At 48.7% G+C, this 23,257-nt stretch overlaps 2 protein-coding genes across 3 annotated transcripts in view; one reads left to right on the top strand and one right to left on the bottom strand.

The window, feature by feature from the left end:
* The window catches only part of RNF207 (ring finger protein 207), a 90,162-nt gene extending 67,710 nt beyond the window's left edge, over positions 1–22,452 (bottom strand). The window contains exons 1-2 of one of the 2 annotated variants that reach the window (XM_077458305.1): positions 19,661–22,452; positions 16,488–16,680 (exon numbers count right to left, since the gene is read on the bottom strand). In XM_077458305.1, coding sequence (XP_077314431.1) covers positions 16,488–16,678 — 191 coding nt within the window. In that variant the 5' untranslated portion in view covers positions 16,679–16,680; positions 19,661–22,452. The remainder of the gene's footprint in view (positions 1–16,487; positions 16,681–19,660) is intronic. The other variant, XM_077458304.1, reaches the window with a different exon arrangement.
* On the top strand, positions 9,241–12,511 carry LOC143934568 (UDP-N-acetylglucosamine--peptide N-acetylglucosaminyltransferase 110 kDa subunit-like). The gene is made up of 2 exons (XM_077458303.1): positions 9,241–10,154; positions 10,185–12,511. Exons 1-2 carry the CDS (start codon positions 9,261–9,263, stop codon positions 12,315–12,317), a joined length of 3,027 nt encoding a protein of 1,008 aa, XP_077314429.1. The 5' UTR covers positions 9,241–9,260; the 3' UTR covers positions 12,318–12,511.
* Positions 22,453–23,257: the final 805 nt, after the last annotated feature.

Raw genomic sequence — 23,257 nt, 5'->3', positions numbered from 1 at the left:
AAACATGACTCCACTCATCTCTGCTGGTGAAGCCAGGGCTGGCCCAAGACATTGTGCTGCCTGGGTACAAGAATGAAATGCTGTCCCCCCCAAAATAATAATAATAATCACACCCACCCAAAGGCCCACCCATCCATTATTTTATATCACGATAAATAAAACTAAAATTTATCAGGCAGTCAGATTTACATGCAACAGCGTCTTGTCTTTATGCAAAATTATATGATATACCATTATGCTAGGGTAGTATATAGATAGGCTAGGGTAGTATATAGACAGGCTAGGGCAGTATATAGACAGGCTAGGTTAGTATATAGACAGGCTGGGGTAGTATATAGACAAGCTGGGGTAGTATATGGACAGGCTGGGGTAGTATATGGACAGGCTAGTGTAGTATATAGACAGGCTAGGGCAGTATATGGACAGGCTAGGGCAGTATATAGACAGACTAGGTTAGTATATACACAGGCTGGGGTAGTATATGGACAGCCTGGGGTAGTATATAGACAGGCTAGGGCAGTATATGGACAGGCTAGGGCAGTATATAGACAGACTAGGTTAGTATATACACAGGCTGGGGTAGTATATGGACAGGCTGGGGTAGTATATGGACAGGCTAGTGTAGTATATAGACAGGCTAGGGCAGTATATGGACAGGCTAGGGCAGTATATAGACATGCTAGGGCAGTATATAGACAGGCTAGGTTAGTATATAGACAGGCTGGGGTAGTATATAGACAGGTTGGGGTAGTATATAGACAGGCTAGGGCAGTATATAGACAGGCTAGTGTAGTATATAGACAGGCTAGGGCAGTATACGGACAGGCTAGGGCAGTATATAGACAGGCTGGGGTAGTATATGGACAGGCTAGTGTAGTAGATAGACAGACTAGGGCAGTATATGGACATGCTAGGGCAGTATATAGACAGGCTGGGGTAGTATATGGACAGGCTAGTGTAGTAGATAGACAGACTAGGGTAGTATATGGACAGGCTAGGGTAGTAGACAGGCTAGGGAAGTATAATGGACAGGCTATGGCAGAATATGGACAGGCTAGGGTAGCATATGGACTGGCTAGGGTAGAATATAGACAGGCTAGGGTAGCATATGGACAGGCTGGGGTAGTATATGGACAGGCTAGGGCAGTACAGGGGCGGGCTAGGGTAGTATAGGGGCAGGCAGAGTGGCCCAGGGGTCAGCTGTCAACATGACACACAAATCTGCTGGGTAAAAAGAAGAGGAGGAGAGGTTAAATTTGCTGCCCCTCTCAAAATGTTGCCTGGGTGCAATGAACCCCCTGGCACCCATGGTAGGGCTGGCCCTGGATGAAGGATTGGTGAAGCAGTGATGACAGCTCGCTCCTGAATAAGGATCGATTCTCACACACATGCATGTTGCTTTTGAGCTTTTCAGCAGTGCTTTTTGCGTTTTCAGAAATGCAATTTTGATGCGTTTTGGATTAATTTCTTCTTTTTATTTGGCCAATTCGTTGTTGGGCAGATTAAATAATGTAAAATGCATGGTGGGGGTGTAATGGTGTGGGGGATGGGATATCACCGGTTCAGGCTGGTGGTGTAATGGTGTGGGGGATGGGATATCACCGGTTCAGGCTGGTGGTGGGGGTGTAATGGTGTGGGGGATGGGATATCACCGGTTCAGGCTAGTGGTGGGGGTGTAATGGTGTGGGGGATGGGGAATCACCGGTTCAGGCTGGTGGCGGGGGTATAATGGTGTGGGGATGGGATATCACCGGTTCAGGCTGGTGGTGGGGGTGTAATGGTGTGGGGGATGGGGTATCACCGGTTCAGGCTAGTGGTGGGGGTGTAATGGTGTGGGGGATGGGGAATCACCGGTTCAGGCTGGTGGCGGGGGTATAATGGTGTGGGGATGGGATATCACCGGTTCAGGCTGGTGGTGGGGGTGTAATGGTGTGGGGGATGGGATATCACCGGTTCAGGCTGGTGGTGGGGGTGTAATGGTGTGGGGGGTGGGGTATCACCGGTTCAGGCTGGTGGTGGGGGTGTAATGGTGTGGGGGATGGGGTATCACCGGTTCAGGCTGGTGGTGGGGTGTAATGGTGTGGGGGATGGGGTATCACAGGTTCAGGCTGGTGGTGGGGGTGTAATGGTGTGGGGGATGGGGTATCACAGGTTCAGGCTGGTGGTGGGGGTGTAATGGTGCGGGGGATGGGGTATCACCGGTTCAGGCTGGTGGTGGGGGTGTAATGGTGTGGGGGGATGGGATATCACCGGTTCAGGCTGGTGGTGGGGGTGTAATGGTGTGGGGGATGGGGTATCACCGGTTCAGGCTGGTGGTGGGAGTGTAATGGTGTGGGGGATGGGGTATCACCGGTTCAGGCTGGTGGTGGGGGTGTAATGGTGTGGGGGATGGGGTGTCCCCATCTTCTGATGGCTCCTCCCAGCAGGATAATGCTCCATGTCACAAAGCTCCAATCATCTCACCACTGGACAATGAGGTCACTGTCCTCCAATGGCCTCCACACTCACCACATCTCATCCAATAGAGCACATTTGGGATGTGGAGGAACGGGAGATCCAGATCATGGATGTGCAGCCAAAAAATATGCAGAAACTGTGTGATGTTATCATGTCACTATGGAGGAACTTTTCCAAAACCTTGTTGTATCTATGCCACCAAGAATGAAGGCAAAATGGGGTCCAACATGCTACTCGCAAGGGGGCGCCTAATAAAGTGGCCGGTGAATGTATGTATATTATATCTATCTATCTAGAGATGATCCGCCCTATACGCTCACTGAGCAAGCTGCATGGAGCCCCCAAGACCCAGCATCCCCCCCGCACATCTGGAAAGCTCTCTGGGGACCCTGATGTAAGGGGGGGCTCTCTGAGGACCCTGATGTAAAGGGGAGGCTCTCTGGGGACCCTGATGTAAGAGGAGGCTCTATAGGGACCCTGATGTAAGGGGGGCTCTCTGGGGACCCTGGTGTAAGAGGAGGCTCTCTAGGGACCCTGAAGTAAGGGGAGGCTCTCTGGGGACCCTGATGTAAGGGGAGGATCTCTGGGGACCCTGATGTAAGGGAGGCTCTGTAGGGATCCTGATGTAAGGGGAGGCTCTCTAGGGACCTTGATGTAAGGGGACGCTCTCTGGGGACCCTGATGTAAGGGGAGGCTCTCTGGGGACCCTGATGTAAGGGGAGGCTCTCTGGGGACCCTGATGTAAGGGGAGGCTCTTTGGGAACCCTGATGTAAGGGGAAGCTCTCTGGGGACCCTGATGGAAGGGGAGGCTCTCTGGGGACCCTGATGAAAGGGGGGCTCTCTGGGGACCCTGGTGTAAGAGGAGGCTCTCTAGGAACCCTGAAGTAAGGGGAGGCTCTCTGGGGACCCTGATGTAAGGGGAGGATCTCTGGGGACCCTGATGTAAGGGAGGCTCTCTAGGGACCCTGATGTAAGGGGAGGCTCTCTAGGGACCCTGATGTAAGTGGACGCTCTCTGGGGACCCTGATGTAAGGGGAGGCTCTCTGGGGACTCTGATGTAAGGGGAGGCTCTCTGGGGACCCTGATGGAAGGGGAAGCTCTCTGGGGACCCTGATGGAAGGGGAGGCTCTCTAGGGACCCTGATGTAAGGGGGGCTCTCTGGGGACCCTGATGTAAGGGGACGCTCTCTGGGGACCCTGATGTAAGGGGAGGCTCTCTGGGGACCCTGATGTAAGGGAAGGCTCTCTGGGGACCCTGATGTAAGGGGAGGCTCTCTGGGGACCCTGATGTAAGGGGAGGCTCTCTGGGGACCCTGATGTAAGGGGAGGCTCTTTGGGGACCCTGATGTAAGGGGAAGCTCTCTGGGGACCCTGATGGAAGGGGAGGCTCTCTGGGGACCCTGATGAAAGGGGGGCTCTCTGGGGACCCTGGTGTAAGAGGAGGCTCTCTAGGAACCCTGAAGTAAGGGGAGGCTCTCTGGGGACCCTGATGTAAGGGGAGGATCTCTGGGGACCCTGATGTAAGGGAGGCTCTCTAGGGACCCTGATGTAAGGGGAGGCTCTCTAGGGACCCTGATGTAAGTGGACGCTCTCTGGGGACCCTGATGTAAGGGGAGGCTCTCTGGGGACTCTGATGTAAGGGAAGGCTCTCTGGGGACCCTGATGTAAGGGGAGGCTCTCTGGGGACCCTGATGGAAGGGGAAGCTCTCTGGGGACCCTGATGGAAGGGGAGGCTCTCTAGGGACCCTGATGTAAGGGGGGCTCTCTGGGGACCCTAATGTAAGGGGACGCTCTCTGGGGACCCTGATGTAAGGGGAGGCTCTCTGGGGACCCTGATGTAAGGGAAGGCTCTGTGGGGACCCTGATGTAAGGGGAGGCTCTCTGGCGACCCTGATGGAAGGGGAAGCTCTCTGGGGACCCTGATGGAAGGGGAGGCTCTCTAGGGACCCTGATGTAAGGGGGGCTCTCTGGGTACCCTGATGTAAGGGGACGCTCTCTGGGGACCCTGATGTAAGGGAAGGCTCTCTGGGGACCCTGATGTAAGGGGAAGCTCTCTGGGGACCCTGATGGAAGGGGAGGCTCTCTAGGGACCCTGATGTAAGGGGGGCTCTCTGGGGACCCTGATGTAAGGAGGAGGCTCTCTAGTTATCTTGATGTAAGTAGGGAGGCTCTCTGGGGACCCTTCTCATGGCATGACGGGTCAGGTAGAGGGCCCCTTAGCAGAATTTTTCTTAGGGCTCCAGGGAGGTCAGGATCACTGCTGTATCTACAGTGGTGTGAAAAAGTGTTTGCCCCCTTCCTCATTTCCTGTTCCTTTGCATGTTTGTCACACTTAAGTGTTTCGGAACATCAAACCAATTTAAACAATAGTCAAGGACAACACAAGTAAACACAAAATGCAATTTGTAAATGAAGGTGTTTATTATTAAAGGTGAAAAAAAATCCAAACCATCATGGCCCTGTGTGAAAAAGTGATTGCCCCCTAAACCTAATAACTGTCTGGGCCACCCTTAGCAGCAACAACTGCAACCAAGCGTTTGCGATAACGTGCAATGAGGCTTTTACAGCGTCCTGGAGGAATTTTGGCCCACTCATCTTTGCAGAATTGTCCTAATTCAGTTACATTAGAGGGTTTTCGAGCATGAACGACCTTTTTAAGGTCATACCACAACATCTCAATAGGATTCAGGTCAGGACTTGGCTAGGCCACTCCAAAGTCTTCATTTTGTTTTTCTTCAGCCATTCGGTGGTGGACTTGCTGGTGTGTTTAGGATCATTGTCCTGCTGCAGAACCCAAGTTCGTTTCAGCTTGAGTACACGAACAGATGGTCGGACATTCTCCTTCAGGATCTCTTGGTAGACAGCAGAATTCATAGTTCCTTTTATCACGGCAAGTCTTCCAGGTCCTGAAGCAGCAAAACAGCCCCAGACCATCACACTACCACCACCATATTTTACTGTTGGTATAATGTTCTTTTTATGAAATGCAGTGTTCCTTCTATGCCAGATATACTTGGACACACACCTTCCAAAGAGTTCCACTTTTGTCTCATCGGTCCACAGAATGTTGTCCCAAAAGTCTTGGGGATCATCAAGATGTGTTGTGGAGAAATTGAGACGAGCTTTGATGTTCTTTTTGCTCAGCAGTGGTTTTCTCCTTGGAACTCTGCCATGCAGGCCATTTTTGCCCAGTCTTTTCCTGATGGTGGAGGCATGAACGCTGACCTTAACTGAGGCAAGTGAGGCCTGCAGTTCCTTGGACGTTGTTGTGGGGTCTTTTGTGACCTCTTGGATGAGTCGTCGCTGCGCTCTTGGGGTAATTTTGGGCGGCCGGCCACTCCTGGGAAGGTTCACCACTGTTCCATGTCTTCGCCATTTGTGGATAATGGCTCTCACTGTGGTTCGCTGGATTCCCAAAGCTTTGGAAATGGCTTTATAACCCTTTCCAGACTGATAGATCTCAATTACTTTCTTTCTCAATTGTTCCTGAATTTCTTTGGGTCTCGGCATGATGTGTAGCTTTTAAGGATCTTCTGGTGGACCTTATTGTGTCAAGCAGCTCCTATTTAAGTGATGCCTTGATTGTGAACAGGTGTGGCAATAATCAGGCCTGGGTGTGGCTAGAGAAATTGAACTCAGGTGTGGACAACCACAGTTATAGTATGTTTTAACAAGGGGGGCAATCACTTTTTCACACAGGGCCATGATGGTTTGGATTTTTTTTCACCTTTAATAATAAACACCATCATTTACAAATTGCATTTTGTGTTTACTTGTGTTGTCCTTGACTATTGTTTAAATTGGTTTGATGTTCCGAAACACTTAAGTGTGACAAACATGCAAAGGAACAGGAAATGAGGAAGGGGGCAAACACTTTTTCACACCACTGTATCTATCCATCTATCTACACACATATACATAAATACACAGTAAAACCTCGGTCTGAGAGCGTTTTGCAAGACAAGCTAAATTTTTTAAATAAATTTTGACTTGATATACAGGCGATGTCTTGATATACGTGGCATCATGTCACAACTGATTATATAAGAGAAGAAATTTGCTTTGATATACAAGTGCTTTGGATTACAAGCATGGTTCCAGAATGAATTATGCTCGCAATCCAAGGTTTTACTGTTTATAGTATCTCACAAAAGTGAGTACACCCCTCAGTCACATGTGCGTAAATCTTTTCTTCTCTCTTTTCATGTGACAACACTGAAGAAATGACACTTGTCTACAATGTAAAGTAGTGAGTGTACAGCTTGTATAACAGTGTAAATTTCCTGTCCCCTCAAAATAACTCAACACACAGCCATTAATGTCTAAACCGCTGGCAACAAAAGTCAGTACACCCCTAAGTGAAAATCTCCAAATTGGGCCCAAAGTGTGAATATTTTGTGTGGCCGCCTTTATTTTCCAGCACTGCCTTCACTCTCTTGGGCATGGAGGTCAGCAGAGCTTCTCAGGTTGTCACTGGAGTCCTCTTCCCCTCCCCCATGATGACATCACGGAGCTGGTGGATGTTGGAGACCTTGCGCTCCTCCACCTTCCATTTGAGGATGTCCCACAGATGATCAATAGGGTTTAGGTCTGGAGACATGCTTGGCCAGTCCATCACCTTTACTCTCAGCTTCTTTAGCAAGGCAGTGGTGGTCTTGGAGGTGTGTTTGGGGTGATTATCATGTTGGAATACTGCCCTGCGGTCCAGTCTCTGAAGGGAGGGGATCATGCTCTGCTTCAGTATGTCACAGTACATGTTGGCATTCATGGTCCCCTCAATGATCTGTAGCCCCCCAGTGCCGGCAGCACTCATGCAGCCCCAGACCATGACACTCCCACCATCACGCTTGACTGTAGACAAGATACACTTGTCTTTGTCCTCCTCACCTGGTTGCCGCCACACACGTCTGAGCATTGACAGGCTGACCCCACACCCCTACAACCTCTGCAGCAATGCCGGCAGCACTCATACGTCTATTTCCCAAAGACAACCTCTGGATATGACGCTGAGCACGTGACCTCAACTTCTTTGGTCGACCATGGCGAGACCTGTTCTGAGTGGAACCTGTCCTGTTAAACCATCGTCATGGAGGAGGGGAAGAGGACTCCAGTGACAACCTGTGAAGCTCTGCTGACCTCCATGCCCAAGAGGGTGAAGGTGGGATGAGGAGGTGAGGGTAGGGGGATGAGATGAGGAGGTGAGGGTAGGGGGGTGAGATGAGGGTAGGGGGAGGAGATGAGGGCAGGGGGATCAGATGAGGAGGAGGATGAGATGAGGAGGTGAGGGTAGGGGGATGAGATGAGGAGGTGAGGGCAGGGGGATGAGATGAGGAGGTGAGGGTAGGGGGATGAGATGAGGAGGTGAGGGTAGGGGGGTGAGATGAGGGTAGGGGGATGAGATGAGGAGGTGAGGGTAGGGGGATGAGATGAGGAGGTGAGGGTAGGGGGGTGAGATGAGGGTAGGGGGAGGAGATGAGGGCAGGGGGATCAGATGAGGAGGAGGATGAGATGAGGAGGTGAGGGCAGGGGGATGAGATGAGGAGGTGAGGGTAGGGGGATGAGATGAGGGTAGGGGGATGAGATGAGGAGGTGAGGTGAGGTGAGAAATAGTGCCAAAAGTGTCTGATCACGATAAAAATCGCAGCTCTCCGCCATTACTAATTTAAAAAAAATGAATAATAAAAATGCCATAAATCTTTCCCCTATTTTGTAGACGCTATAACTTTTGCGCAAAGCAATCAATATACGCTTATTGCGTTTTTTTTTTTTTTGTTTTTTTTTACCAAAAATATGTAGAAGAATACGTATCGGCCTAAACTGAGAAATAAATTTGTTTTTTTATAGATTTTTTGGGGATATTTATTATAGCAAAAAGCTTTTTTTTTCAACATTGGCGATCTTTTTTTGTTTATATATATAACCACAGAGATGATCAAATACCACCAAACAAAAGCTCTATTTGTGGGAAAAAAAAGACATTGATTTCGTTTGGGTACAACGTCACACAACCGTGCAATTGTCAGTTAAAGCGACGCAGTGCCGAATTGCAAAAAAATGATCTGGTCAGGAAGGGGATAAATTCTTCCGGGGCTGAAGTGGTTAAAGGGATGAAACGCGGAATATTTCTACGCTTTCCATATTCATTAAATGTGAAAAAAACTCTTTCAATAAAAAGCAAGATTAATATATAGATTTATATGATTTCTCATATTTCTTGGACATGTGCTTTAAAAATGTAGGCGCTATCCTATCCGCAGCATGACGATAGCGGGTCCCTGTTATCAGTTCCTGTCCCGGCAGCCTTTGTCCCACATTCTGTCTGAGCTATAAGTAGAAGCACTTGTCCTGCAGCTGTCCCCAGCTAAATCCTCTGTGATTGGTGAGATTGTGTTTGGTGGGTGCAGGCAGAGCGGTCCGGCACCGAGTGTATATTCCCCGCGTCCTGTGACCTCACTATCACCCACCATTTTAATCCGCACAATGACCCCCCTTTCCTATATAATGTAATAATAGGGGAAGGTGCACGGGGAGTGCTGAACCCTTCTATGTGTTCAACCAATAAGAAACTGCGAACACACATCGACCTATCAGATAATCACTTTGATTCCATGTAAAAGAAGAACTGGTTTCTTCCTATTTGCCCCCCCCACAGCTACATTTATTCTGCCCCATTCTATACAATTCATACATTTAGTGGTAAAAATATTAGAAAACCCATTGCTGGTCACACCAACACTATTTGAATATGTAGGACACCCCGAGAGACTCACCGAGGAGAGGAGAGGAGACCGTGGAGAGGAGAGATGGCGGCCTCCGTGGGGAATGTGAAGGACAGTACAGGGTTAGCGGAGTGGGCTCATCGGGAGTATCAGGCGGGAGACTTTGAGGCGGCTGAAAGACATTGTATGCAGCTCTGGAGACAAGAGCCTGATAATACGGGAGTCCTCCTCCTCCTCTCGTCCATCCACTTCCAGTGTCGCAGGTTGGACAGGTCGGCACATTTCAGCACTTTGGCTATTAAGCAGAACCCATTACTGGCAGAAGCGTACTCCAACCTGGGGAATGTCTACAAAGAGCGAGGACAGCTACAGGAGGCCATAGAACATTACAGACACGCTCTACGGCTAAAACCCGACTTCATCGATGGATACATCAACCTGGCTGCAGCTTTGGTGGCCGCCGGTGATATGGAGGGTGCGGTGCAGGCCTACGTCTCTGCCCTGCAGTACAATCCTGATTTGTACTGTGTCCGTAGTGACCTGGGGAACCTCCTAAAAGCCCTGGGTCGCTTAGAAGAAGCAAAGGCTTGTTATTTGAAGGCAATTGAGACCCAACCAAACTTTGCAGTTGCGTGGAGCAACCTAGGATGTGTATTTAATGCACAGGGGGAGATCTGGCTCGCTATTCATCATTTTGAGAAGGCTGTAACTCTTGATCCTAATTTTCTGGATGCTTACATTAATTTGGGGAATGTTCTTAAAGAAGCCCGAATATTTGACAGAGCTGTTGCGGCCTATCTACGCGCTCTCAGTCTTAGTCCTAACCATGCCGTGGTTCATGGAAATCTGGCCTGTGTATATTATGAACAAGGACTCATCGATCTCGCCATCGATACGTACAGAAGGGCAATTGAATTGCAGCCACACTTTCCCGATGCCTATTGTAATCTCGCCAATGCGCTGAAGGAGAAAGGCAGTGTGAGTACCGGTGTCCTGATCCCTACACAGGTGGTGGATGCTGAAGAATGCTACAATACAGCTCTCCGCCTGTGTCCTACACATGCCGACTCTCTGAATAACCTCGCCAACATCAAACGTGAACAGGGGAACATTGAGGAGGCCGTCCGCCTCTATAGGAAAGCTCTGGAGGTGTTTCCGGAATTTGCAGCGGCTCACTCCAATCTTGCCAGCATCCTCCAACAACAAGGCAAGCTTCAGGAGGCTTTGATGCATTACAAGGAGGCCATCCGGATAAGCCCAACATTTGCTGATGCTTATTCCAATATGGGTAACACGCTGAAGGAAATGCAAGATGTCCAGGGGGCCCTGCAGTGCTACACCAGAGCCATTCAGATCAACCCGGCCTTTGCTGATGTCCACAGTAACTTGGCATCCATTCATAAGCATTCTGGAAATATTCCTGAAGCAATCGCTTCTTATCGGACCGCTCTAAAACTGAAACCTGACTTCCCTGACGCCTATTGCAACTTGGCCCATTGTCTTCAGATTGTCTGTGATTGGACGGATTATGACGAGAGGATGAAGAAGTTAGTCAGCATTGTTGCTGATCAGCTGGAGAAGAACAGACTTCCCTCTGTCCATCCTCACCATAGCATGCTGTACCCGCTGTCCCACAGCTTCAGGAAGGCCATCGCTGAGAGACACCGAAATCTGTGCTTGGACAAGATTAATGTCCTTCACAAGCCGCCATATGAACATCCAAAGGACTTGAAGGCCAGTGATGGCAGACTGCGGGTGGCATATGTCAGCTCCGACTTCAGGAATCATCCCACCTCACACCTTATGCAGTCCATACCTGGCATGCATAATCCAGACAAGTTTGAGGTTTTCTGTTACGCTCTGAGTCCGGATGACGGCACCAACTTCCGGGTGAAGGTGATGGCAGAAGCAAACCACTTTGTAGATTTGTCGCAGATTCCATGTAATGGGAAGGCAGCCGATCGCATTCATCAGGATGGAGTTCACATTCTAGTTAATATGAACGGCTACACCAAAGGGGCCCGCAATGAGCTGTTCGCTCTCCGAGCCGCCCCCATTCAGGCCATGTGGTTGGGATATCCTGGAACAAGCGGAGCGCCATTCATGGATTACATCATCACTGACAAGGAGACGTCTCCTGTGGAAGTGGCTGAGCAATACTCAGAGAAAATGGCTTACATGCCCAACACCTTCTTCATCGGAGACCATGCCAACATGTTCCCTCATCTAAAGAAAAAAGCCGTCATTGATTTCAAGTTAAATGGCCACATATATGACAACCGAATCGTCCTGAATGGAATAGATCTGAAAGCCTTTCTGGAGACTCTCCCTGATGTGAAGATGAAAGGTCCGGAAGGCGGAGACTCCTCAGACAGTAACTCTGCCCTCAATATGCCGGTTATATCCATGAATACCATCGCTGAGGCCGTCATTGAGATGATTAACAGAGGACAGATCCAGATCACCATCAATGGGTTCAATATCAGCAATGGTCTGGCCACTACACAGATCAATAATAAGGCCGCCACCGGTGAGGAGGTCCCCCGAACCATAATTGTCACCACCCGGTCCCAGTATGGACTCCCTGAGGATGCCGTGGTGTACTGCAACTTTAACCAGCTGTACAAGATAGACCCGCCCACCCTGCAGATGTGGGCCAATATTCTGAAACGCATTCCGAACAGCGTCTTGTGGCTTCTGAGTTTTCCCGCGGTTGGCGAGCCGAACATCCAACAATACGCCCAGAACATGGGGCTGCCACAGTCCCGGATCGTCTTCTCCCCCGTCGCCCCCAAAGAGGAACATGTCCGGCGAGGGCAGCTGGCAGACGTGTGCCTGGACACCCCCCTGTGTAACGGGCACACCACTGGGATGGACGTCCTCTGGGCTGGGACCCCAATGGTCACTATGCCAGGTGACACTCTGGCATCTCGCATCGCGGCCTCTCAGCTCACCTGTCTGGGGTGTCCGGAATTAATTGCTAAAAGCCGACAAGAGTACGAAGACACGGCTGTGAAACTCGGCACCGACCTAGAATTCCTGAAGAAGATCCGGGCCAAGGTGTGGAAGCAGAGGATATCCAGCCTGCTCTTCAACACCAAGCTGTACACCATGGACCTGGAGCGCGCATGTACCTGCTGATGTGGGATCATTACTCAGCGGGAAATAAACCAGATCATCTCCTCAAGCAGGTGGAAAGTACCGAGTCGGCTTAACTCCACCCCCTAATCCTGCATCTCCCAGCGAGGCCGGCGCCCTGCCGCTGCTCAGCGATTAACGTTTGGTCATGTTTGCTCGACTTTACAGGGAATCTGCGTTTCGCCATCCAGCCATGATCCGCCATGACACGTGAACTTTTTTTTTTTTTTTTTTGTGCTTTTGTTACTTTTTTTTTTTTTTTACTTTTTTTTTTTATTTTTTCGTTTTTTCATCTCGCATCTTTGAAGTTTTGGACTTTTAATCATTAGTTCCCGTGTGCGTCCGTCGGCTTCCGCTATTCGTTAACTCTGCAGGTTCGAAAGATTAAAGAGATCAGAAAAAAAGCATCATTAATGGTGTTCTCGTCCTTATCGGTTTTATAAACCAATCGTAGCCTTTTACCGTCTGCCGTCTGTTTACAAACAAGCCCGTCTGTGCGTTAGTATAAATGAAGCCCCTCCCCCAATCGAATAAATCAATTACATCTTTAGTTTGTTGTATTGTACAAATATGGGTGGAGTTGGTAGAATCCTGGGAGTGTTGTGTACGGTGGCCCCTCCCCCATGTTTTTATTGGACCCGATCTGATTTTTACATTGTATGTATTTGTACTTTGCACGCCGTGGACATCCGCTGAAACCACTCTGATCCAGTTCCTCCCCTCCCCCACCCGGATGTCATTGTGTGGGAATCGCATGTGCTGCAAAGATTAGATATGAAGTCTCTGCACAACGCCTGTTTGGTTTATCCCCCTCCCCCGCCATTGTTCACTTTTAGTCTGATGTATTCATTGGGAATTTTCTTATGTTCAGTAAAATTGAAGCGGAAGACAAATGTGATAAAAAAAAAAAAAAAAAAAAAAGAATATGTAGAAATACATCGAAAGAGACAAATCCATTTCCCCTCTTCTATATTGCCTGTGATTGGATAATTGAGTATAGGCTGATGCGAAAATCGGATGAAGAATATCGCTTTCTGAGCGATCGTCTGATAATCTGATCGTTAGTACACAGTTTTCAAGAGCAGTGGCGGCAGTTCATGCAAAGTTATTCGAAAGGGAAAAACACAAAAAAAGTTTCTTGTATGGTAACAGAACAAACATTTTTAGTTTAATCAGTATAGTATTCGTCCATTAAAAATCAGTGAGGACCAAGGCCGCGCATGCTCGAAAACAAAAGAATACATTACATTTGGGCAACCGCACTTCACAATTGGGCCTTTTCACACTGACGGATCGATCGGTCCACCTGTCAGTTTTGCAGGTGGACCTGATCGGACCACCCATTGCCCTCTATGGAGCGGCGGACGTCAACGGACATGTATCTGTTGACACTCGCCGTCTTCCGATCCGATTCTGTCCGGTAAAAAACAGACAGATAGGGATGTGTTCCCCATCTTTCTGGTGGATTGGGTCAGATGTAAATGGACAGCCGGTCTGTTTTCATTCGACTGCCCCATAGAGGAAAGGGAGACGGTGTCCATGTCCGTTCAGCATCAGTGGAGAAGACACGGACCTGTCATTTTTCAGTGGAAGCAAATACACTGAGGCACAAACTCTTAGCCCTTGTACACACGGTCGGAGATTCCGACGGAATGTGTCCGATTGGACCGCTTTGTCGGATATTCCGACTGTGTGTGGTCTCCATCGGATTGTTTCCAACTTGTTGGTAAAATTTTCCGACAAAATGCTCCGATCATGTGTAGAGAATTCCGATCGGACAAAGTGCCACGCATGCTCAGATCAAATTCCTACATCAAAGCTATTGGCTACTAGCCTGAACGTAGTCCAATCGTAACGAAATAACGGCATCACGTTCTGAACGATCGGATTTTCCGACAACTTTGTCGGACCGTGTGTATGCAACAGTTTGGGACAAAATCCGAGGCATTTGGTTGTCGGAATGTCCGGCCGTGTGTACAAGGGCTAATAGATTTCAAATAGACAATTATCTAATTAGGATCCATTAAGGTACAAATTAGGCACCAAGTCTACCCTTCTTCCCTTTTACATATCCTATTCCATCCGATTCGGTTGGAAATACACGGTAGAGGCAGCTCTTAATCTTTGTACTTTATTTCATTCGATATCCATAGTGCAATCTCACCTTTCCTTTTTACGGACCTGTAATCTGCCTGCTCAGAGGGGATCAGAGAGATCCCACGCTGAACAGGCGGATCCGTGTGAAAGGGGCCTAATACATATCAATAAATATGTGCAAAAAATGTATCAATGTGCAAAAATTCATTCCTGGTAAATAAAATCAATAAATATCCAAATTCATCAATAAAGTGTACACATAAGAAATCATCCAAATGTCAAGTCCCTTGTGAATCAATATATAAAAGTGCAAAAAGGCAATCAATAAATTCATATAAAAGACCAAATAAAGTTCATCAGTGAAAAAAATTCATAACGTGCAGTGTCTCAAAATTAATCTTTTGCCCCAAAGTTTTCACATTTATTTTGTTGTCTTTTTGAACGTTTTATTAGAGACTTTATATTTTTGCAATTTTATATATTGATTCTTACTAGACTTTACATTTGGATGATTTACATCCAAATGTAACTTATTAATGAATTTGATTATTTATTGATTTTATTTATTCACGAGGGATGAATTTTTTTGCACATTGATTAATTTTTTGCACGATATTTACTGATACACTATATTGCCAAAAGTATTGGGACGCTTCTCCAAATCATTGCATCCAGGTTATCCAGTCACCTTCATGGCCACAGGTGTATAGAAGGAAGCACCTAGGCATTTGTGAAAGAATGGGTCGCTCTCAGGAGTTCAGTGAATTCTGTGATAAGTTGCCATCTGTGCAATAAGTCCATCTGTCAAATTTCCTGTCTACTAAAAATTCAGTGGTATTATAACAATGTGGAAGCAACTGGGAACAACAGCAACTCAGCCACAAAGTGGTAGGCCCGGGTAAAATGACAGAGCGGGGTCAGCGCGCGCTGAAGCTCACAGTTCGCAGAAGTCACCAACTGTCTGCAGAGTGAATAGATACAGACCTCCAAACTTCGTGAGGCCTTCAGATTAGCACAACAACAGTGTGCGGAGAGTAGGGATGAGCTCAGGCGTGTTCACATGGTCCATGAGCAGGAAGTTGGTGCATCTCTGCAGCCGCACATCAGGCCAATGTCTCACTGCCTGTGATTAGCGCAGCGCCGCGCCGACTTCCTGGCGGGCTCTACAAGTGGAGCATGCGAACACGCCTGAGCTCATCTTTATTGGAGTCCTTCATGGAATGGGTTTCCATGGCCGAGCAGCTGCATCCAAACCTACCATCACCAAGTGAAATGCAAAGTGTCAAATGCCATGGTGAAAGCAGGCCATCACTGGACTCTAGAGTAGTGGAGAGTGTTCTCTGGAGTGACCAATCACACTTCTCTGTCTGGCAATCCGATGGACATGTTTGGGTTTGGTAGTTTCCAGGAGAATGGTACTTGCCTGTCTGCATTGTGCCAAGTGTAAAGTTTTGGGGGGAGGGGGGATTATGATGTGGGGGTTGTTTTTCAGGGGTTGGCTCCTTAGTTCCAGAGAAGGGAACTCTTAAGGCGTCAGCATACCAAGACATTTTGGACAATTTCATGCTCCCAACATTTTGGGGATGGAACAGTTTGAGGACGGCCCCTTCCTGTTCCAACATGACTGCGCACCAGTGCACAAAGCAAGGTCCATAAAGACAGCGAGTTTGGGGTGGAGGAACTTGACTGTTCTGCACAGAGTCCTGACCTCGACCCAACAGAACACCTTTATAATGAATTAGAGCGGAGACTACGAGCCAGGCCTTCTCAACCAACATCAGTGCCTGACCTCACAAATGTTCTTCTGGAAGAATGATCAAACATTCCCATAGACACCCTCCTAAACCTTGTGGACGGCCTTCCCAGAAGAGTTGAAGCTGCTAAGGGTGGGCCAACTCAATATTGAACCCTCCGGACTAAGATTGGGATGCCATTAAAGTTCATGTGTGTGTAAAGGCAGGCGTCCCAATACTTTTGTCAATATAGTGTATATATAAATTAACCTGTGGCGCAGACTAGTTTTTCATATAAAGAATTCCCTACATCTAGGTGTGTACTGTAATCAAAGCCACCTACCCACAGAGAGGACAGGTAAGTCGGTTGTCCGTTGTCCGGCCCCGAAGACAGCTGGCACAGAAGCTGTGATAACAGTCCAGCAGACACGGGTGCTCGTACTGCTCATGGCACAGGTAACATGCCAGGGGGTGGCAGCTGGACTTGTCCAGATCCTGCAGGGTTACCAGGGGTGAAAATATCCCTCCAGACATCTCTGAGAACACAATACACAACAAAGACAGTATTTTACCTATAGATACAAGAGAACATTGTATAAGACAAAACTATAGACACTGAGCCTTATAGAGCAAAAAAATAAGAAACTCTGAGGAACGCCTAATGCCGTGTACACAAGATCGGAATTTCGGCCAACAAAAGACAGATGAGAGCTTCTCGTTGGAAAATATGACCGTGTGTACGCTCCATCGGACTTTTGCTGGATGAATTTCCGCCAGGAAAATGTTGAGAGCATGTTCTCCATTTTTCCGATGGAAAAAGTTTATTAAGATAATTCTGATCGCCTTTAGCAAATTCCGATGCGCAAAATTCCTACACATGCTCAGAAACAATTCGACGCATGCTCGGAAGCATTGAACTTCATTTTCGCGGCTCGTCGTAGTGTTTTACGTCATGGCTTTCTTGACGGTCGGAATTCGGTGTGACCGTGTGTAGCCAACACAAGCTTGAGCGGAATTCCATCGGAAAAACCATCCAAGGCTTTTCTAACACGAATTCCGATCGTATGTATGCGGCATAATAGTTCATATCACCTCGAGGTCTTCTTGAAAGCTTTTGCTGTCTAGGGCTCCCATGCCAGGTGTAGGAGTCACTCCATTTATCCCACCCTTCCTGATGTTAAAGGGTTACTCCACCAATGATGTTTTAGTGGATGACAGTTGCTGGAGAGTTAAAGTATTTAGAGCAAAGGTCTCAAAACTTTCCAAGCAAAGGGGGCCAAACTGTGGCCAGTGGAAAAAGTAAATGCCCTGTCATTGGTATCAGTGGGAGGAATAGTGCCCCATCATTGGTATCAGTGGGAGGAATAGTGCCCATCATTGGTATCAGTGGGAGGAATAGTGCCCCATCATTAGTGTCAGTGGGAGGAATAGTGTCCCATCATTGGTATCAGTGGGAGGAATAGTGTCCCATCATTGGTATCAGTGGGAGGAATAGTGCCCCATCATTGGTGTCAGTGGGAGGAATAGTGCCCCATCATTGGTGTCAGTGGGAGGAATAGTGCCCCATCATTAGTGTCAGTGGGAGGAATAGTGTCCCATCATTGGTATCAGTGGGAGGAATAGTGTCCCATCATTGGTGTCAGTGGGGGGAATAGTGCCCCATCATTGATGTCAGTGGGAGGAATAGTGCCCCATCATTGATGTCAGTGGGAGGAATAGTGCTCCATCATTGGTGTCAGTGGGAGGAGTAGTGCCCTATCATTAGTGTCAGTGGGAGGAATAGTGCCCCATCATTGGTATCAGTGGGAGAAATAGTGTCCCATCATTGATGTCAGTGGGAGGAATAGTGCTCCATCATTGGTGTCAGTGGGAGGAATAATGCCTCATCATTGGTGTTAGTGGGAGGAATAGTGCCCCATCATTGGTGTCAGTGGGAGGAATAGTGCCTCATCATTGGTATCAGTGGGAGGAATAGTGCCCCATCATTGATGTCAGTGGGAGGAATAGTGCTCCATCATTGATGTCAGTGGGAGGAATAGTGCCCCGTCATTGGTGTCAGTGGGAGGAATAATGCCTCATCATTGGTGTCAGTGGGAGGAATAGTGCCCCATCATTGGTGTCAGTGGGAGGAATAATGCCTCATCATTGGTATCAGTGGGAGGAATAGTGCCTCATCATTGGTATCAGTGGGAGGAATAGTGCCCCATCATTGATGTCAGTGGGAGGAATAGTGCTCCATCATTGGTGTCAGTGGGAGGAATAGTGCCCTTTCGTTGGTGTCAGTGGGAGTAATAGTACCCCATCGTTGGTGTCAGTGGGAGTAATAGTGCCCCATCGTTGGTGTCAGTGGGAGGAAAAGTGTCCCAAGGGCCAGATAAAAGCAAGCAAACGGCCACATCCGCCCCCCTGGGCCACAGCTTGGAGACCACTGATCAAGAGGATTCTTAGACCCCCCCAGGTACTCAACAGTGAGATAAATGCACTAGAAGCCATAACCTCGGTATCTTCTTTTACCTCAGGCGCCAGACCCTCAGATAAACGTAATCCCCATGGTCTCGTTTAGAAGTGGAGGGAGGGGTAAAACCAGTGGTTCCCGGACTTCTGTTACCGACCACTGAGCCCGGGACTCTATCGGACGCAGGTGGTGACTTGGCATAGAGATAAGCGATGGCTGCCACTCATCTCTATGCCCAGTTCTCAGGCCATGGCTTTTTTTTATTAGCAAAAGATTAAGATTGATCTTTTGCTTTTAAAAGGTAGAGGAGAGATTTGGGCTCTTCATAAAGAGGACCTGTCATGCTGTATTGCTATCGCAAGGGATGTTTACATTTCTTGTGATAGCAATAATAATAAAAAAAAAGGGATGGTGTAAAAAACAAAAAAGTGGAATAAAACCAATAATAATAAAAAAAATCAGTCAAGACGCTTCTACTGATACATTTTTGGCCCCATACACTTCAGTGGGATCATATGAAAAAATGTGTAAGTGGTTGGAGGGGGAGTAAAACCCCCACTTTTACTCCCTCACACACTACTCTCTATAGCTGCAGAGGCCAGGGATGTACACAGGAATTATACCCTATGTCGCTTTCAGAAGGCATAACACCCGCTCAGCACAACACATTTAAGTCCTATTGCCCCTCTGCAAACACCATACTAACTTGTGCAATGCACATGGTTGTGGCATGCTAGTGGGGGGCTTGAGGGGTTAAATGAATGAGTCGTGTTCAGTGGGTGCTACACCTGCCTAAAGCAACAGCGGGTATTCCTGCCCTGGCTGCAAAGCATCATGGCCACACCATGTGTATGCCCCCTCTCCCCCAGCCAATGCCTCTGCAGCTAAAGAGAAAAGTTGTTGGGGAGGGGGAAGCCACCCACTCCCCCCAACCACTAGTATGAATGAACCCTAACAGATACTTTATCTTCACTCCTCTTTTCCACAATGTTCTGCAACAATATAAAGAGTCTAAACAATAAAAAAGAAGATACATTTACCCCAAACTGGGGGAAACTTACCTTGTAAGGCTGAGTCTTTGATGGGTAGTGGCTGTGCCCCCTTTCTGGCTATTCAATGGGTACTGGCTGTGCCCCCTCGTTCTGGCTCTTCAATGGGTACTGGCTGCGCCCCCTCGTTCTGGCTCTTCAATGGGTACTGGCTGTGCCATTCATTCTGGCTTTTCTGTGGGTAGTGGCTGTGCCCCCTCAGTCTGGCTCTTCAATGGGTAGTGGCTGTGCCCCCTCGCTCTGGTTCTTTGAGCAGTGGCTGTGCACCCTCACTCCAAATCTTTGAGCAGTGGCTGTGCCCCCTTGCTCTGGTTCTTTGAGCAGTGGCTGTGCCCCCTCACTCCGGTTCTTTGAGCAGTGGCTGTGCCCCCTTGCTTTGGTTCTTTGAGCAGTGGCTGTGCCCCCTCACTCTGGTTCTCTGAGTAGTAGCTGTGCCCCCTCGCTCTGGTTCTTTGATGATTAGCGGCTGTGCCCCCTCGCTCTGGTTCTTTGAGTAGTGGCTGTGCCCCCTCGCTCTGGTTCTTTGATGATTAGTGGCTGTGCCCTCCCTCGCTCTGGTTCTTCGATGAGTAGTGGCTTTGCCCCTTCACTCTGGTTCTTTGAGGAGCAGCTGTACCCCCTCACTCCGGTTCTTTGAGTAGTAGCTGTGCCCCTTGCTCTGGTTCTTTGAGTAGCGGCTGTGCCCCCTCACTCCGGTTCTTTGAGTAGTAGCTGTGCCCCCTGGCTCTGGTTCTTTGATGAGTAGCAGCTGAGCCCCCTCACTCTGGCTCTTTGATGAGTAGTAGATGTGAGCCCTCGCTCTGGTTCTTTGATGAGTAGCGGCTGTGCCCCCTTGCTCTGGTTGTTTGATGAGTAGCGGCTGTGCCCCCTTGCTTTGGTTGTTTGATGAGTAGCGGCTGTGCCCCCTCGCTCTGGTTCTTTGATGAGTAATAGCTGTGCCCCCTCGTTCTAGTTCTTTGATGAGTAGTGGCTGTGCCCCCTCGCTCTGATTCTTTTATGAGTAGTGGCTGTGCCCCCTCACTCTGGTCCTTTGATGAGTAATAGCTGTGCCCCCTCGTTCTGGTTCTTTGATGAGTAGTGGCTGTGCCCCCTCGCTCTGGTTCTTTGATGAGTAGTAGCTGTGCCCCCTCACTCTGGATGTTTGAGTAGCGGCTGTGCCCCCTCGTTCTGGTTCTTTGATGAGTAGTAGCTGTGCCCCCTCGCGCTGGTTGTTTGATGAGTAGCGGCTGTGCCCCCTCGCTCTGGTTCTTTGATGAGTAGTAGCTGTGCCCCCTCGCGCTGGTTGTTTGATGAGTAGCGGCTGTGCCCCCTCGCTCTGGTTCTTTGATGAGTAGCGGCTGTGTCCCCTCGCTCTGGTTCTTTGATGAGTAGTAGCTGTGCCCCCTCGCTCTGGTTCTTTGATGAGTAGTAGCTGTGCCCCCTCGCTCTGGTTCTTTGATGAGTAGTATCTGTGCCCCCTCGCTCTGGTTCTTTGATGAGTAGTAGCTGTGCCCCCTCGCTCTGGTTCTTTGATGAGTAGTAGCTGTGCCCCCTCACTCTGGATCTTTGAGTAGTGTCTGTGCCCCTCGTTCTGGTTCTTTGATGAGTAGTAGCTGTGCCCCCTCGCGCTGGTTGTTTGATGAGTAGCGGCTGTGCCCCCTCGCTCTGGATATTTGAGTAGCGGCTGTGCCCCCTCGTTCTGGTTCTTTGCTGAGTAGTAGCTGTGCCCCCTCGCTCTGTTTCTTTGATGAGTAGTGGCTGTGCCCCCTCGCTCTGGTTATTTGATGAGTAGTGGCTGTGCCCCCTCGCTTTGGTTCTTTGATGAGTAGTGGCTGTGTCCCCTCGTTCTTTGATGAGTAGTGGCTGTGTCCCCTCGCTCTGGTTCTTTGATGAGTAGTGGCTGTGCCCCCTCGCTCTGGTTATTTGATGAGTAGTGGCTGTGCCCCCTCGCTTTGGTTCTTTGATGAGTAGTGGCTGTGTCCCCTCGTTCTTTGATGAGTAGTGGCTGTGTCCCCTCGCTCTGGTTCTTTGATGAGTAGTGGCTGTGCCCCCTCGCTCTGGTTATTTGATGAGTAGTGGCTGTGCCCCCTCGCTTTGGTTCTTTGATGAGTAGTGGCTGTGCTCCCTCGTTCTTTGATGAGTAGTGGCTGTGTCCCCTCGCTCTGGTTCTTTGATGAGTAGTGGCTGTGCCCCCTCGCTCGGGCAGTCACAGCTTTGGCTCCTCGTACAGAGGAATGATAGAAATGTGCTGGCTTCCCCAGGGAAGGATACATGGCAGTGACGTGTGGACAGTATCGGGAGCGACAACACTCCACCACGACAAAATATCTTTCACTGACAAGCTACTCAGTGTAGAGTGAGATCCCTGAAATAGACACCACTTAAAGCAGAACTCCAGACACAAAAACTTTTCTTTTAATATATTCCCTAATCCCCAATAGCCACAAAATATATAAATTCAATTTGTGTGCACCGTATCCCTTTCCAAACACAGATATAACCTTGTAAAGCAGCAATGACATAGCCAGTAGAGAGAGCAGAGCTGGCTCCACCCACTACAGGCTGCCTGCAGAAAACAGGAGCGGGCGGAGGCAAGACCAGTCCCCATGGAAAGAGAGCAGAGGGAGGGGCTCAGCAGGCTCCACCCACTACAAAAACCTACAGGAGGGGCGGAGACAAGATCAGTCCCCCTGCACAAACATAGCTGCCAACTGTCCCTGATTTCGAGGGACCGTCCCTCATTTGGAGCAATGTCCCTCTGTCCTCCTCATTTTGGTCTGATCTATATACAGTAGTTGTATATTAAATGCACTTTTTATCTTTCAAAAAGTGTTTTCCAGAGCTAAACTCTTCATCCAAATTCTAAATTGCTGCATTTGTCAATTTTAAAAGCCAATATAAAGGACTATTGGTAGTAAAAAAAAAAAAAAAAAAAGACACTTGTGGATTTAATTAACCCTTTTTTGGTTATGTCCCCTTTAAGGGGCATAGCAGGAGCATGTCCTATGCCCACATATGATTGCTAGTAGGTGTCCCTCATTCCCATCTCAAAACGTTGGGAGGTATGAACAAACAGTGCAGAGCTGGGGGAGGGGCCCAACAGGCTCCATATATACAAATAAACAACAACCCCCAATATACACATGATATGACCTGCTCATCCACCCGGACAGGTCGGCCAGTGATTAAAGTGGAGGGCCACCCTAAAAAAAAAAAGAAAAAAAAAAGAGCATTAATCTTAAAAAATAAAAAATAAAACATTTGAAAAAATTTTTTTTTTTACCTAGCCAGAAATCCCTGTTGCTAGGCAGTCTTCCTAATCTGCCTTCTTCCTGCTGCTCCGTGATCTTCGGTCTTCTCTCCTCCTCCGCGTTGTCTTCTGGGTAATGGGGCGCGCCGCGTTCTGTGAACTGTCTCATTCACAAAGCGCAGCGCGACTTGCGCATGTGCAGTAGGAAACGGGCAGTGAAGCCGCAAGGCTCCACTGCCTGTTTCCCTTAGTGAGGATGGCAGCGCTGGGACCCGAAAGCCGAGGGACATGTCAGCCTTGGCGGCCGACATCGCAGGCACCCTGGAAAGGTAAGTCTGCTTATTAAAAGTCAGCAGCTACTTTTGTTTTAGCTGCTGACT

Source organism: Lithobates pipiens, unplaced genomic scaffold (genome assembly GCF_037356315.1).
Source record: "Lithobates pipiens isolate NorthernLeopardFrog02 unplaced genomic scaffold, aLitPip1_a1.2 Scaffold_27, whole genome shotgun sequence".
In the NCBI taxonomy this organism is placed as follows: domain Eukaryota; kingdom Metazoa; phylum Chordata; class Amphibia; order Anura; family Ranidae; genus Lithobates; species Lithobates pipiens.
This window is presented reverse-complemented; position numbering and strand designations above follow the sequence as displayed.